The sequence below is a fragment of the Tyto alba genome, unplaced genomic scaffold, assembly GCF_018691265.1.
Source record: "Tyto alba isolate M040663 unplaced genomic scaffold, T.alba_DEE_v4.0 Super-Scaffold_39, whole genome shotgun sequence".
NCBI lineage: Eukaryota > Metazoa > Chordata > Aves > Strigiformes > Tytonidae > Tyto > Tyto alba.
The window spans coordinates 7241720-7257161 of record NW_024881314.1 but is presented as its reverse complement, the minus strand read 5'-3'; the positions used below and the strand labels follow the sequence as shown (position 1 = coordinate 7257161).

At 48.7% G+C, this 15442-nt stretch overlaps 1 protein-coding gene across 2 annotated transcripts in view; it reads left to right on the top strand.

Moving 5' to 3' along the window:
• Window positions 1-1082: 1082 nt before the first annotated feature.
• The window catches only part of ACSF2 (acyl-CoA synthetase family member 2), a 37448-nt gene continuing 23088 nt past the window's right edge, over window positions 1083-15442 (top strand). Inside the window, exons 1-8 of one of the 2 annotated variants that reach the window (XM_042802647.1) lie at window positions 1083-1237; window positions 7188-7383; window positions 8800-8928; window positions 9957-10010; window positions 13132-13250; window positions 13477-13639; window positions 14075-14170; window positions 15073-15221. In XM_042802647.1, coding sequence (XP_042658581.1) covers window positions 1149-1237; window positions 7188-7383; window positions 8800-8928; window positions 9957-10010; window positions 13132-13250; window positions 13477-13639; window positions 14075-14170; window positions 15073-15221 — 995 coding nt within the window. In that variant the 5' untranslated portion in view covers window positions 1083-1148. Of the gene's footprint in view, window positions 1238-3552; window positions 3664-7187; window positions 7384-8799; window positions 8929-9956; window positions 10011-13131; window positions 13251-13476; window positions 13640-14074; window positions 14171-15072; window positions 15222-15442 lie in introns of those variants that run through there. The other variant, XM_009966151.3, reaches the window with a different exon arrangement.

Below are 15442 nucleotides of genomic sequence, written 5' to 3'. Positions count from 1 at the left end.
GCTGTGTTACGTGCACATTAATGGCTCTGGTGTCTGAGATTCACCGTTCTGAGGCCAACATCGATGCTCTTGTTCATCAGCACCATTGTGCTCAACATGGTCCAGACACACTGTGTCCAGACACACTGAACTCCAGCTTCTGACTGGGCAGGGCTGTAAAATACCAACCAGTGATCGCCCAGCAGGTCAGTGGCTGAGCCAGACAGCCCATGTCCTAGGCCAGCACTGAGCGCGCTGTTTGGTGAAGGCCCCGTACGGTGTTTAAAAGACACAGACCATTTTCTGGGCTCAGCTTTATGCCCCAGCCCTTTCACAAGGATTAATTATCTTTTGGCCATCGCTGCAGGCGTTTCGTGGGGGAAATGATGCGTGTGTCACCTCTTCTCCTCCAGCATCATTGCTGCTGCAGCGGAGCGGTGGTGCTGGCGTGGCCGGGCGCCGGGCAGAGCTCAGCACCGCAGCGCTCCTCGCCTGGCTGCCTGCCTGCACCTCTGCCCGTCGGGGAGAGGATCTCAGCCCGCCCGGCTCCGGGGTAGCTCTACAGGTCCCAGCTTGGTCTCTTTTCCTCCCATAGCAGGGAACAGGCAGCCGGGGGGGGGCTCAGAGCTCCTGGTGAGGTAGTAACTGTGACAACTCATTAAGTGGATAGGGCTGGAAATCAATTAGTGACTCACAGGACTCAGGCACCAAGCAATGGAGAAAAGTGGAGTCAAGCGGTGTTAGTTGCCTTGCATCAAAGTCCACCTTGGCTCGGGTGTGGGGCTTATTTGGGGTGTGTGGAGAGGCCAGGGTTGGGGTTAGGCTGAAAAAAGAGGGCTGATGGGGCAGCCTGGAGGAAAAAAAAAAAAAGAAAGAGGTAGCGGAGGAAGGGGATGGAGAGGCAGTGTGGGGACTTAGAAGCTGGCAGGTGCCCCGTGGGACTTTTTGCTGCCACCCGTTGGGGGGGGGGGGGGCCCTGCCCTGCCTCCCCCTCCAGCACGCCCTGCCTGTTGCTCGCCCCCGCTCCCCGTCCCGGGGCCGGGGGGAGCCGCAGCCCCCCGAGGCGGGGCGGGAGCGGGGCCGGGGCCGGGGCGGGCCGCGGTGCGCACCGCCCCCGCGGATCGAGCAGCGGGCCGGGCTGCCGGGGCCCGGTTACCGCCGAGGCAGGAATGGCCACGGCGCGGCTGGCAGCGCTGTCCCGCCGAGGGCTGCCCGCCCTGCGCCGGGCGGGGGGGCGGCGGGGAGCCCCCCCGGACAGGTAGGGACGGAGGAGTATAGGGGATGGGGGGCTGGAGGGGACAAGGGGTGGTGGGGGAGGGGATTTGGGCTATAGGGGACAGGGTGCTATAGGTGAGAGGGGATGGGGGCTATAGGGGATGGGGGGTTGTAGGGGACAGGGTGCTATAGGGCATTGGGGGCCGTGGGTGAGAGGGGATGGGGGCTAGAGGGGACAGGGGACTGTGGGTGAGAAGGGATGGAGGGACTGGGCTTGGGGAGCTATAGGGGACAGGGTGCTATAGGTGAGAGGGGATGGGGGGCTATAGGACTTAAGGGGCCATGGGGGGGCTATAGGGGATGGAGGGCTGTGGGGGCAGAGGATGAGGGGGCTGTAGGGGCAGGGGCTCCCGGGGATGGAGGCCATGTGTGGTGCAGGACAGGGGCTGTAAGGCGGCCGCAGAGTGATGTGGGTGGCCACACGCAGGGAGGGCAGGTTCAGCTGGAGGTTTTGCTCTCAGTGTGTGCCGCTGTCCCTTGGCCCCCCCAAAACCCCTCCAAAGTGTCAGAAGACTGGCTACATCCCTCGGGTCTGTTCCCGACCCGCCCCGGCCTGGGAGGGGACCAGGGACGAGCCCACACAGCGTGCAGAGGGACGTGAACATCTGCCCAGGGCTGAACTAACTTTGTGCAGCAGCTCCAGCCTGACTGCCCTAATGTGAAAAGTATCAACCAGATTCTCTGTCCCCCTCCGGCGCTCTGACTTGCAGGATCCCTTGGGCCGTGCCCCTGTCCTGCAGACCCCTGGGTGGGCAGGCTGGTGGGGGACACTGAGGTGCCAGCAGGTCCAGGGCACCGAGGAGCTCTGGGGTACAAGGGGGTCGGGCCAGTTCTCTGCCTCACTTTTCTTCAGTGCTGCTTCTTGGAGCAAGTTTGTGGGAAAGAACAGCGGTAGGAAAGCAACTGGCTTTGGGAAAGGATTTGAAGGATTAGTTGATATTCAGAGCCTAATACTGCCCAGGAGGTATGACTTCCACAGAGCAGTTCCCCAAGAACTGTGGGGAGCAGCCCTTGTTTTTCCACACACGGGGTATGGGTGTTTCTTTTCAGCTGGGTTGAGATTAGGAGTGAGTGGCTGGGGCCAAGATTGCCATCTCGGAGTCTGTCCTTAGAAAATGGTTTCAGAAAGGAAGCACAGCAGAGAGTTCACAGCAGCTGGGACTCCAGCCCAGAAGTGAGACTGAGAGGCAGGAGCACAAAGCACTTGGAGAAAAAGACTGCATATTTAGAGGAGTAAACTCTTTCTAGTAGCATTGTAAAAAAAAGTTTATTAGATTCTGCTCCTAGTGTTAAGCAGTATTTATCCTTTTGGCAGGAACAGGGGAGAGAGGTGCAGTGGAAAATGTAAACAGAAAGTAGGGCTCTGAAAGCTCTGGGGACTTAATCCTTCCTCAAACCAACAAAAAAAAAAAAAAAAAAAAAAAGGTAATGAGAACCTGGTTAACTCTTTACTTCTTTACTTAACAGGATTGTTTTAAAGAGTAAAGAAGAGGTAAGGACAGGGCAGGGCTAACTTTCACCACCCTTTTATTGCAATTGTGTTACATAAAAGACCCAAAAGCTCTTACTTTGGGAAGAGAAGCTCCTGGTAGACACCCATGCATAAAGGAACTGGCTGGGGAGTCTGTGAACCTCTCTGAGTATGAGCTTTGCAGTCAGGATGGCTCCCAAGCCCCGGGAGGGCAGGGCCTTTCACCCCTGTGCAGCGGGGATGGCACCACAAGTCGGGTCGATGTCCTTCACAGCGGCCGAGCAGGAGCTCGCTTGTGTGCTCCTCGTAGGGGACGGGAGGTTGTGCTGATGCCTCTGCCTTGTGTTCACCTTTCATCCCTTTTGATAATTTCTACAGAGGCTGGTGAAGAGTTAAAGGTGGAAAATGAAGCTGGTTATCTTATATCAACAGCTATAAAATGTTGGTTGGGGCTATTCAGAGATAAATGTAGAGAGCCTCTAGGATTAGGGGAGAGTGCTGGCTTCAGTCTGATGGTTTCTGCTTGCTGCCATCAGGCAGGAGTGCTTTCTGGGTCTGCTAGCATTCAGCTGCTTGCCTGCCTTTCGCACAGGATGGGGAGGGGGATGTGTTTTTCCCGGTCTCTGTTGTTTCTCCATTGAGTTGCGCTGCGGAACTCCAGGGTTACAGTTCTGCAGGAGCAGCGCCTGATGAGGAGGCTGGCTCATTTGCAGGCACCGCAGGCTGTCTTGCTGCTGGAATGTGTTGCCAACAGAAGGCATGTGCTCTCTAAAAGTAGCGTTTAACAGTCTACACAGTGACCCAAGAGCAAGCAGAGTTTTATTTGCTCTCCTCCATCTGAGTCGGGGAAATGAGAGCTGCTCTGAGATCAGACCATCGAACGGTTGGTCTTGTTTTATCTCCAGCAGTACCAGTTGCTTCATGGGAAGAGGTGGCGGGTGAGTTACTTGTTTTCTGTAACAAAGATGAAGAAAAAGATTGTTTTGAAATTCTTTGGATGCTTTCATTGTAGAGATCTCTTGATACATTCTTTCAGATCAGATATATACGCTTGCTGTTGGCTACAGGCAGCAAGGAGACCAACCCTACATATTATTTCCAGCATGATGTGTCTTGTGTCTGCCTCATTCCCCACCCCCGGTGTTTCCAACAGCCCGCTGTGTTTTATCCCGCACCTTTCACCTCTGCCCTGGCCAGGAGATAAGTGATACAGAAATGCTGAAGCACATGTGAATGTCAGACCAGAATTCAGGGAGCTCAAAGTAGATGATAGCTGTGAATTTTGCTTTCCTTAAGGTATTTGAAGAAACTGTGTGAGCAATCATTTTGTGAGGAGTTAGTGACTCTGGGTTATGAGCAGAGATATCTTAGGCCCTAATTTTAAAGCTGCTGCTGCTTTTATTTGAAGATGTGAATGCTTGGAACCTTTGAGAATAAGCTGTGCGTGTTTTCATGCTGTGAGGGGAACCAGCAGTATTTTCAGTGTTTCGGAGTGCAGGACTTTATAGAGACATCTTTTAGGGCTCTTTGATGCTGTTTCATCCCCATGTTTTGGGGGCCAGGAGGAAGCTGTAGCTGTGGAGACTGGACATGGAGTTGTCATTTGGATCTGGCTTTGCACCTTCTTGCATGTAGTGTGAGAGTCTGTCTCCTGGGAGGTCAGTGAAACCATTTGGCTGTTTAGGCCTGGTAAAAATTGAGAGAGTAACACCAGAAAACCTGGTCTGCCTAGTGCTTTACCAAGACATGACAGGGTGAAATACCACCTTTTTCATCGGCAGTGTAGGCTTGTGCACGTACCTCTTGAAGGGTGACTGCAGAGAGCGGGAGACTCTCTCAGCTAAATATTTTGGTTTTTGATTAAATTTTCTCACAATCTAAATTTTCTAATAATTTTCCTCCCCTCTCCAATGTCCTTTTGTGGTGTTTCTTTTTTTTTGTTGTTTTGTTTTTTCAATTCACATGTTAGAAGAATGTGTTGGATGAGATTTTTTTTTTTTTTTTTTTTTACCAATAAGTTCCTTGAGTGATAACCCCAGAAGAACTGTGCAGTCCATGACATGTTTGTGTTTACTTACTCCCACTCCAACCCAGTGCCGAGCCTGCTCAGCTCCCAGTCACCCCTGAGACGGTGCTCAGGGAAAGTGTTCTTGCACAACGAGGTCAGCAGCTGCTCTCTGGCTGCTCCAGCCCTTCCCGGGCTCCGGGAGTGAGCAGGGACCTCTCTCCGTGCCTCAGCTGGCAGAGAAAAGCCAAGTGCTTAGGGACAGGCTGGAGGCGGCTTGGCTTTGGAGAGATGTGAGCGTGGTTGTCTCCATGAAATGTTTTTGGAAACAGCCTGTGGCTTCTTCGCCTGCCTGTGTGAGTGGCTGGAGCTGCTTGTCTGCGACCACCCGACGGCGATGGGACAGCGGCTTCTCCAGTTGCCATTTCCAACAGCAAGTGGCCGTGGCAGTGGCTGCAACGGCTTTTACAGCTTTCCCAGGAGTCTTCGTCCTTCCCTTGTGCTCGGGAGAGCTTTTTAATCCTTTATTTTATATAACCTATATTTATAAAGGCTTTTCTTCCACAGAGATTTCTTTCATCTCCTAGTTTATCTACACACCTTGCCCAGGAGCTTTCCAACAATAAATGATATCTTAGTTTAGCACTTGTTCTCTCTCCTCCTCAGGCAGCCCTCCAGTCTTGATGTGAGTTTCCCAAGAGCTCTTCTAGGAGGTGTGTCCAGACAAAGTCAGTGGGAGTTGCACAACCCTCCATCTGATGGGAAGCAGTGAGGGAGAGAGAGTCAGGCCAGTTGCCCAGCTTTCAGAGCAAAATTCCCCCCGGAAGCTCAAATCTTCTGTGCTCCTTTCAAGACTGAACTTACCCCATAGAGGAAGTAACTTCATGCTAGGTCTTGTTTCCTGTGGGCAGGAAAACAATTTTTTTTTGTGGTAAATAGCACCAACTCTCTGTAGAAGATTGATCCCATAATGAATGGGGGAATATTGAGTTCAGGCTGATCTGTTTTTCCTCTCTAGGGCAGGGATCCCCCCTATTATGTGCTGAATCTGCAAATACAGATTGCCTCTGAGCTATGCACCCCACAAGTGTTTCTTAACCCCGTCCTTCTTGGTCATCTCCTAAGGTGGGAGTGGGGGAGCTGAGAGCACAGAGGGAGGCAGGGAAGATGTGAGGAGGGACAGAGGAATTGTGGGGCTGCCTGGAGTGAAGGGTGGTGTGTCGGGGGGTGGCTGCTGGGGCAGAGAGAGCTCACAGTGGGAGCAGGTGGAGAGTGAAACCGGGGCAAGAACTGCAGTGCTGGGATGGTCAGGAGCTCTGGTTTGAGGGGAGGTCTCTGCTTTTCCACCGATGATCACACTTTAGTGAAAGCCTTCATGATTTAAAAATTATTTTTTCTACCCCTCTGCCCACATCTTCTCCTTGCTGCCTCTCCTAACTATGTTCCCTCTCCAGCCTGGCCTCCAGTACAATGTCTCTGTGCTCCTCTCGAGGACCCTGTTGTGCCACTCCTGCCCAGTTGCTGCTCTGCTGAAACACCTCCCCGCTCTCCTCCTCCCCTCCAGCCCCGTGTTTGCAATGGGTGTAGTAGCCTCCTCCACCCCGTGAGCCTGCTCTATTACTGCCTCTGCACTTCTCCCCCCTCATCTCACTGATAGTTTCTCATTTTACTGATCCTGTCTTCAGCGCCGTAAATTCTTTGCAGTCTAACTGGCAGAGATAGTAAAGCACATACAGCCTGCTTGCTGTTGTATACACAGACCGTTACTTTGCAAGTGCCTCTCAGTTACAGCTCAACTTCTTTGAACTCTTCTAAACAGTTTTTATTCTGCAGGATTAGACTCTCCTCTGCAAACCATTCTGGAGACTGATAAAATGACAGATCTCTGATTTTTAATTTTAACTTTCTCTTTTTCAGTTCTCTGCTCTTTCCAGCAGAGAGAAACGAGTCAGGGGAGTTTCCCCGCAAACTGTTTTGATTGTGTTCCTTCCGAGTTATTCGCACTTTGTAATGCTGCAGAAATACCAAACCCAGTTGCCATCTCTCAGCGAACTGCAGAGGCCACAATCTGTTCAGACATCCTGAGATGTCCGGGTAGTTTTCACCCCAGGTGAATGACTGGAGGCACAGGCTGAGCCCAGGTCCTGGTTTCCAGGGGAGGGACGGAGGCTGTGCCTGGGCTGCCTGCTGCTGTGTCCAGCTCCAGCTGGGGGTACTGGGGTTACCGAGGCTGCCTGCCTGCCCAGTGCCCCCCCGGCTGCTGCATGCCCTTTCCAAGTGCTTTTGGAGGTGCTCTGGATCTTGACCCACTGAAGCGGGTGCCCGTGGCTCCCACTGGAGTGGGGATGCGTGTTGGGTACTCCTGGTACTGTTGGCAGGTTGATAATCCTTCCACACAGGGAGAATTGTATTGATGGGTTATATTAAAAAATAGACTCTTCTCCTTTTCTTTCACAGTGCCCTGCACACGGGGATGCCCTCTGCCTCCCACAGGGTGACCAGCAGCTACATCCAGGGGACTTTAGACATTCCTCTTCTCACCAAAACGGTGGGCCAGTGCCTGGATGAGACTGTCGAGAGGTTTCCCGACCGCGACGCCTTGGTCTTCTACCGAGATGGTGTTCGGAAGACGTTTGCTCAGTTCAAAGAGGAGGTGAGTGCCTGGTTTGCCCCCCAGAGAGCCCAGGTGGGTGGATAATGGCAGCAGTAGGAGTGATGGAGAAATCAAAATTGTTTTATCACTCATCTGAGGAGTGAGGTGTGTCATATGCAGATCTTCATTCTGGCCCTGAGCAGAGGGTAGCAGCACCTCCCCAACAAACACCCGACAGGCATGTGCTGGCTTTGTCCTCCTTAGAGGCTTGAGATCAAAGGGAGAAAGCAGTGTATGCAATTTCTTGTTGTATATCCCAGAATGAACTCTCATACTTCAAAATTATCACACCTATCTAATGTGTTATGGGCTGAGTCATGGGGTTTTTCCATTGGAGTAGGCTCCAGCCCTTGTACTAGTCACTCCGCTCTGACTGTTGGAGAGGTCCTGAGCGTGTGGAGCTTTCCAGTCCAAGCACAAAGGCAACTGAGCAAAGTCAAGGACTTGGTCTCAATATCATATGCAAAAATGAGTGTGGATGTATCTATGCATGTGTATGTATGTGTGCATATTACATACAAATATATGTTTATATGTATTCTGAATGGAGGGGCAGTATTTCAAGGCTAACTACCCGGAAAGTTTCTATTAAATGTGTGATATGATCTTAGATAAGAAGAATTATTTGAGGTTTTTTTTTTTTAGATTTACTAGCAATTTGGTTACATCCATTCAGATAAATAAGATCAGCTGTGTTCACCTTAATTTTAAAAAGTAGTCTGTAATTCAGAATGAAATCAGAGAACAGCTATTCCTCAAATTCATATCTCCTACAGGGTAGATTCTGAAATTCATTTGAGAACATAACAAAACTGTAAAAACTTTCATGGATACCTCAGAATATTTATACATACACCTGCACACCTGAAACACACTTACTATCTTGCAAAACAGTCATGTTAATATAGTGGCTGAATTCAAGTTAATGAGGATAGAAACCCCAAACTGGTCAAAAATCACTTGATACAGTTTTCTTCACCGGAGTCCTTTTCAAAAGTGAGTGATATGCCAGAACGGAGGCAGATCCAACAGTGTAGGTGGGCCCAGCACATGGGTAAGGCTTAGTCATAAATTGAGTTGATGAGGAGCTAGACACTAAATAGTCTTTGGGCAAGAATTAATTTGCAACTATTTGTATGTAATTACCTATTTTGGTTTCCTTCCTGCTTTGTTGTATTGTTCCACGCCTGTTATTTTTCTGGTTTCAGCCAACCTGCTAGGCAGGGGCTGGTCTGTGCTCTGTGATGCAGGAGATGCTGCTGCTGCAGCAGTAGGCTGACAAGGCTGTGCAGTAGAGGTACGTTCTGTCTGATTTCAGTTGCAAAAATGATGTTGTTTTCCCCAGAAAGCAATGCCTGGAGATGAATATCCCCCACTGCATCCTGTGTGTCATCCTCAGGCTTTTGTATTTTACAGGTGGACCAGGCGGCAGCTGGGCTTCTGGCCCTTGGCCTGAAGAAGGGCGACCGGCTGGGGATGTGGGGTCCCAATAAATACGAGTGGGTTCTCATGCAGTTTGCAACTGCCCAGGCAGGAATCATCCTGGTAAGGAGTTTGCTGTGTCTGGGTTTTAGCAGTTTGTTGGGAAAGGAAATGGAGACAAAGAAGCCATAGGAGACACTGGAGACTGAAGTTTGTTGTCTCTTTTTTTCCGTGCTCTTACCCAGAGTGTTGGCTATAACGGAGTCCAGTATTTAAACAAGTTCTGTGCAGCCCTCTGCATCTTTGTCTTCCACTATGTAGGAAAGCAGACTGCAAAGGAAGGAGCAGCAAGAAACGGACTGCTGTGAGCTAGGTTGCAGCAGCCAATGATAAATGGAGATGGGCTTTTGCCTATAGGACCATTTTTATGTAGCATGTTTCTGTTCTAGACAGTTACCACCTATTTAGATCCCTTCTAAATAGGGCCTGTATTGCTTCATGGTGCAAATGCTCACTTAAAAATCTAGTCCAAGCTGCATATCCTCAAAAGCCAATTTTCATTTGATAGTATGACCTGGCACATTCACCAAAATGCATCTTATTTAGACATTGCCCCATGGTAAGAACCTACCTTCTGGTTCATCTTCTTCATCATGTTCATTCTAGTGTCTGCAAAGACATTGTAACAGCGTCGATGAGTATGGATCAGTATGAACCCACTGGTGAACTCAACTTCAAGTGCCAGTAATGCTTCTGTGGAGAGTTGGACAGGAGAAAGCTGGTATTCTCATGGTTGTCTATCAAGAAATCTGACTTGCACTTGAGTTTTGAGTCTTTGGTTTAGTGAATTGAATGTCTTCCTGGGAGACAGGAGGTCTGGCTTCTGTTCCTGAAACTGTTTTCATTATGTGACCTCATTTAAATCTCTTTTCTTTTTTGGGATTGTTTTCTTTCATGTAAACACAGGATTCAGCTAATTTTTCTGGTGAATGTGAAATCCCCGTGGTGGTGAGCTTTAGTTCCATGTGTTGGAGGAGAGGCTTTGCGTGTGGCTTGTCCCTGGGAGAACTTTTCAGTTGTAATATGTTTTGGGGAGAAGGTTTTCAAGGCAAGAGTAGGTCTGACCAACCTTCTTGTTTCTCCCTCTTCAGGTGTCTGTGAATCCAGCCTACCAGGCCCTTGAGCTGGAGTTTGTCATCAGGAAGGTTCGTATGGCACTCACTGGTGATGCCAATTGATTTGTTGTGAGAACTCGTGCAAGCAGCCATCTATTAAAGGGGATGGTGGGGACATGGCACAGATGAGCTTCTGCTTGAGAGCTGGCTGGAGAGCATGGCTGGTGGTGGCCGTGCAGAGGGAACACCACCACGCAGTGACCAAGGGGACGAAGCTGCAGTTGACTGGTCACGTTCGTTGCTGTTCCCTGTGGCTGCCATCCTGTCTGTTTGATGGAGACTTCTGCATCCTTCTCATCCCTCTCTCTCTCTGCTAACAACCAGGAACTGCCAATATTACACCAATAACAGCCATACCTGCCAGCAGTCATTTACTGGGGAATGAGGAAAACAGGGCAAAACTAAATATCTGACCCAGGGACTACCCGAGAAGCTGGCAGCCAGGGCAGCAGAGACTATGTAGTAAGAGAGCGTGGCTGCAATCTCTAGGGGCAACATCTGTCTTAAATCGGTTCTAACTTTCCCACACTGATGCTCCAGCCTGCCAGGGAGGGAGAGCACTCTGTGGCTGCCCTCCCTGGCTCGGTGCCATCCTGCCTGCCTCCTGCTCAGGGCAAAAATCACCATCTGGGATTTTAACCTTGAGAGTAGGAAGGAGGAGGTCTCAAAAAGGACCAGCCTACTTGGTAGCCGGATTTCTCCTTCCCAGATTTGTTTTAGGATGTGCTGGCCTTGAGTTAAAACTGATTTAAGTCCCAGGTATTGCCGCTGCTTGACTTCTTTCTGCCTTCTGATTGTGCTTCCCTCAGCTACCTTCATATGCCTGCCTGGGTTTGAGTTTGCAATGTGTAGAGCACTGATCCCTTTAAACTGTTCTGGCTCCATAGCTCTGGTAACGAGGAATCCAGGCTACTAAACATTTGGCAACTAGAATTAATCCTAGGATTAAGAAGCTAACTTGCTCATCTGTGGTTTGCTCAGCTTTAAACCAAAGCCTGATACTAGAAGAGCTGAAACGACATCTGGGTCTTTCCAGCACCATCCAAATTCTGACTTTACATAGAAAGAAGTGGATAATTTCTAGCAACAGAGAGACTTTTCTCTTTTATCAGTAACTCCATAGTTCAGTTGCTTGACTGCAGTTTGAGTTCCCATTTCATCCTTCATTTAATTTTTTGACACTAGTCTCACTGATGGCACTCCTGTTTTCACACACTAAGATTGAACACAGTGCTGGGGTGAAGCATGTCTCTCCCACTGTGGATGTCGTCCTGCTTCTCTCACCAGGTGGAAATGTAAACGGCAGTACTTTCCTTTATTTCCCAGCGAGACCTGGCTTTCGTTTCCTTTTCTGTCTCTGCATTTCAGATTGTGCGCTGATTTTTGTTCTCCAGTGTAAATCAGGAGTGTTGATGGGGTAAGAACAGAAATGTGATTCAGCTCCTTTGGGGTTTACTCCCATCTCCCCTGCCAGGTTTGCTGGTGTTCTTAGCTTTTCCATATACCTTTGGCACTGGGATCTCTGGCATCCCTCAACCCCTAATTATTTGTTTGTAATTTGTTTATTTGCACAAAAAAATGCCTGAAGACTTTAGGGCTTTGCCTGTTGGATCCTGTCAGCCTGTGCAGTCCCTTCTTTGCTCCACCAGGTTCCCTGCTTTTGGTATATACAGAATACATGCTGAATAATCATTCATCTGATTCCTGCTGTATTGTCAGGGCTTTGTAAAAGCAAGCTGATGACAGCTTTTATATGACAGATCCTTTGAACGTGGGTCTGCTGCCAATCAGGTTGAGACCAAGTGGGAGGTGCCCAACTAGACATCTTTCTTTCATACAGGATCTGCCCTGCAAGCTCCTCTGCTCACACAGTATTGATTTTGCAAAGCTAGTTCAACCAGAATAGTAGTTTGAAGTAACTAATAGTAAAAAGTTACAAAAGCCTAAAACATCCCAGAACAGACTCAGTCCCCTGGGTTCTGGGCAGGCTGTTGAGAAAATAGAGCAAATGTTTGTCCTCCCTTCTGACAAAACCCAGAGGGTACTTACAAATAATTTATTGGCATTGCCTTGGTTGTCTTATTTCATGGGCCTTGGGAAAATAATGAAAACAGATGAGTAAATCATTTATGTAAATCGTTTACTTGACAAGAATGAATTTTTTGGAAGATGAAAGCAGTCTGTAAATCTGGGTCAAATTCAGCAAATCTCCTCTGCTGGACAAGAAATAGACATTCCTGGTGTAATTGAAGCACTTGGTTTCAGGGTTATGTAAATGTAAAGGCTGAATGAAAAATGTTTTAATTTTCAAAATAGCTAAAACTTTAAAAAGAGGTGAAAAAATCTTAGGGAATGGAACACCTTTAAAAAACCCCACAACAAATCCTTGGCTTGACCTGCAAGGCAGTCTTTAGGTTTTCTTGTTTTTCCAAAGTTCCTCAAAAATCCTCAATTTGGATCAACTCAGATGAATTTCTTTCTTTCTTTTTTTTTTTTTTTTTTAACTTTGGGACAGGGCTTTTTGTTAGCGTTAGGACTTCTGATCTGAAAAATCATTTGTTTGCCTTGTGCTTGCAAGCAGGAGTGTTGATCCTGGGAGAAGAGGGAACCTCAGGCTGCAGCTCTGCTCTCTTTCCCAGCAAAAAGCAACCAGCCTGTCCTGAACTGACCTCTGGGCTGGAGCAAGGCACCAGCTGCACACCTGGATCAGGGCCCGGGGTGCTGGGTGTGCAGTAACAGCACCCTGCCCTGCATTTGTGGGGTTTTATGGGTGCACAGCTCTAAGGGCATGGTTTGCACTTGCCCTCAGTGAACCTGCCTGCTGGAGGCATGTCCTCAGCCCCGGGAGCGTGGCTGCAGCACCCTCACTCTGCAAAGACCATGCTCTCCAGTGACTCTTTAAACCACTGCACACCATGGCTCTTACTAGGAGGAGTTAAAAATCTCCAGGTTTAGTCTGAAGAGAGCTCGTTGTGTCATGTGCTTACAGAAACAAGCCATAGAGAAAATCCCAGTGTGGTGTTAATGGCTAACGCTTGTTGTGTGGGGTCACAGGGCTGTGCACGGTCCTGTGTCGGTGGTGACTGCTCTTTATCATGTCCTGAACATCAACCTGACGTAACTTCTCATGAGTTTCTGTCTCCCTTCACAGGTTGGCTGTAAGGCACTGGTGTTTCCCACTCAATTTAAAACACAGAAATACTATGATATTCTAAAGCAGTCATGTCCCGAGCTAGAAAAATCCAGTCCAGGGGAAATAAAGAGCAAAAGGTGAGTTAGGAACATCTGGTGTCTTTGCACTGACCTCACGGCTGTGTCCTGCCTTGTGTCCTCTCAGCTGCACAGCACAGGCTCTAGCAGAAGAAGGAGCCACACAGGGTCTCATCCCAAGGGAACAAGTTCGACCGTCCTGGAGGTTTGCCCTGACCAGTGTGTGCCTAGCTGAGCAGTTTCCCTCTTGTTCCGTTATTGCTGATGGTATTTTTCTTTCTACCAGGCTACCCGACTTATCCATTGTCATCACAGCAGACTCCAAGCTGCCTGGCACCTTCCACATGGATGAAGTGATTCAGGCTGGGGACAGCAGCCATCTGAAGCAGCTAAGAGCCATTCAGAAGACCCTCTCCTGCAATGAGCCCATCAACATCCAGTTCACTTCAGTAGGTGCTTCTGCCTGCTCCATGACTCGTGGTTGGGTTCCTTGCTGGGGACACGGGGAAGGATGTGTGCAATGCTGGACATCCTGGTTCCTTTGCCTTCCGCCCTCTGAGATCAAGTCCTGGTTCCACCTGCTGCTGTAGGATGGAGGAAATGTTCTAGCATTTCTCCTTGCTGCTTCTAGTCCTGCTGCTCAGCCCTTTCTCAGGGGCTGATGAAGATGATAGGGTGTCATGTGAATTCTGTCCAACTGAAGTTGGACCATTTTTTGTTTGGTTTGGGATTCACATGCTGTTAAAGAAGACAAAGTCTCCCAGGTCTGAGTGGAGAATGAAGTGCGAGATCACCCCAGAATCTGCCTGGGAAATCTCCCCAGAGCACACACAGCTCATCCCCAGAAAAGATAGCATCATTGCATAATGCCCTGTGTCTTTCAGGGGACAACGGGAAGCCCCAAAGGAGCCACCCTCTCTCACAGGAACATTGTGAATAATGCCAATCTGATCGGCATGAGGCTGGGCATCACAGAGCAGGTGGGTCTTAGTGGGACACAGGTTGGGGTGGTCTCCACTGCCACAGACACCACGTGTGGTGGGAGTTGGTGCTTGCTCAGCAGAAGGGCAGAATGTTTTGCTACAAATGGTGTCGAGGGATACTAATGCATAACATTTTTCATTTCACTGATGTTTCATGTGAAGTTTTTTTTTGGGGGGAAAAAAAGATAACTTTTTGTGGGGGAAAAATTGTGAAATGAATCACTTTTTCTTTTTGGTGAGTACTCATTTCAAATAATTACAAGACTCTGGATGTCAGCTTTGAATTCTGTTGAATGAGGTTTTAATTTATTTTACATTATTTTGCTTTATGTCATGTATACAGTCTTGTTACTCTTATCAGGATCTGACCTTTCTATTTGTAGTTCCTTTTAAAAATTGTTAAAGGGAAGTATTTTTTTTTTTAAGTTCTGAAGTAGTTATTTCTAACACAACAGCTTTGATCCAGAAAAAAAGATGTGTTGTTTCAATCAGTCTTCAGAGCCTTCGGTGTTCTTTAAAACAAAATAAAATTAATAGCATGTGCCAAGTCCTCCATATTTCATGCCTGTCATAGCACTACCACTCTTGTCTTCTGGCATATCATAAAATAATGTGTAATGAATACCAAACTAAAACAATCAGCAAAGAAAAGACATAGCAGAACTACAGAGTAAAATTTTGACATTGAAAACTTCCCAAACTGATTTATATTAAAGGCAGGAAGCATCAGCGTCATGTTTCTGCCTAATGGGAACACAGATGATTGTCAGATTTCCAGCAGGTGTTAAATGAATTGGGGAAAACTCCTCTGTTCAGATCTTTGAGCTCCAGCAGTGAGAAGGGCTAGTCCCAGACTGGAAGATCTCCTTTCCTCACTGGTGTCTTTGGCTTGATCTCAGGACTATCGCCTTGGCATCCCCACTCCCCTCTATCATTGCCTGGGGTCGGTGGGGGGCTGCATGGTGATGGCTCTGCACGGGTCCTCCTGCATCTTCTCATCGCCGAGTTTCGAGGGGAAGGCTGCTCTGGAGGCAGTGTCTCAGGAGAAGTGAGTTTGTGTCTTGCTACAGACGAGTTCGTTGTCTCGTGACGGTGCTTTCTTCCCTTGTCTCGCCTGCCAGGCCCTTGCTCACTCTTTTCCCTCCCACCATGGGAGAGGCAGCTTTGCTGGTGCACACACTTGCACAGGCACTTCAGGAGCCTAAATCCTGGCTTTTCAGCTGCGCTTGGGAGTTTGTCACATTTCTCCTTTTTTTTCCCCAAAGGGAT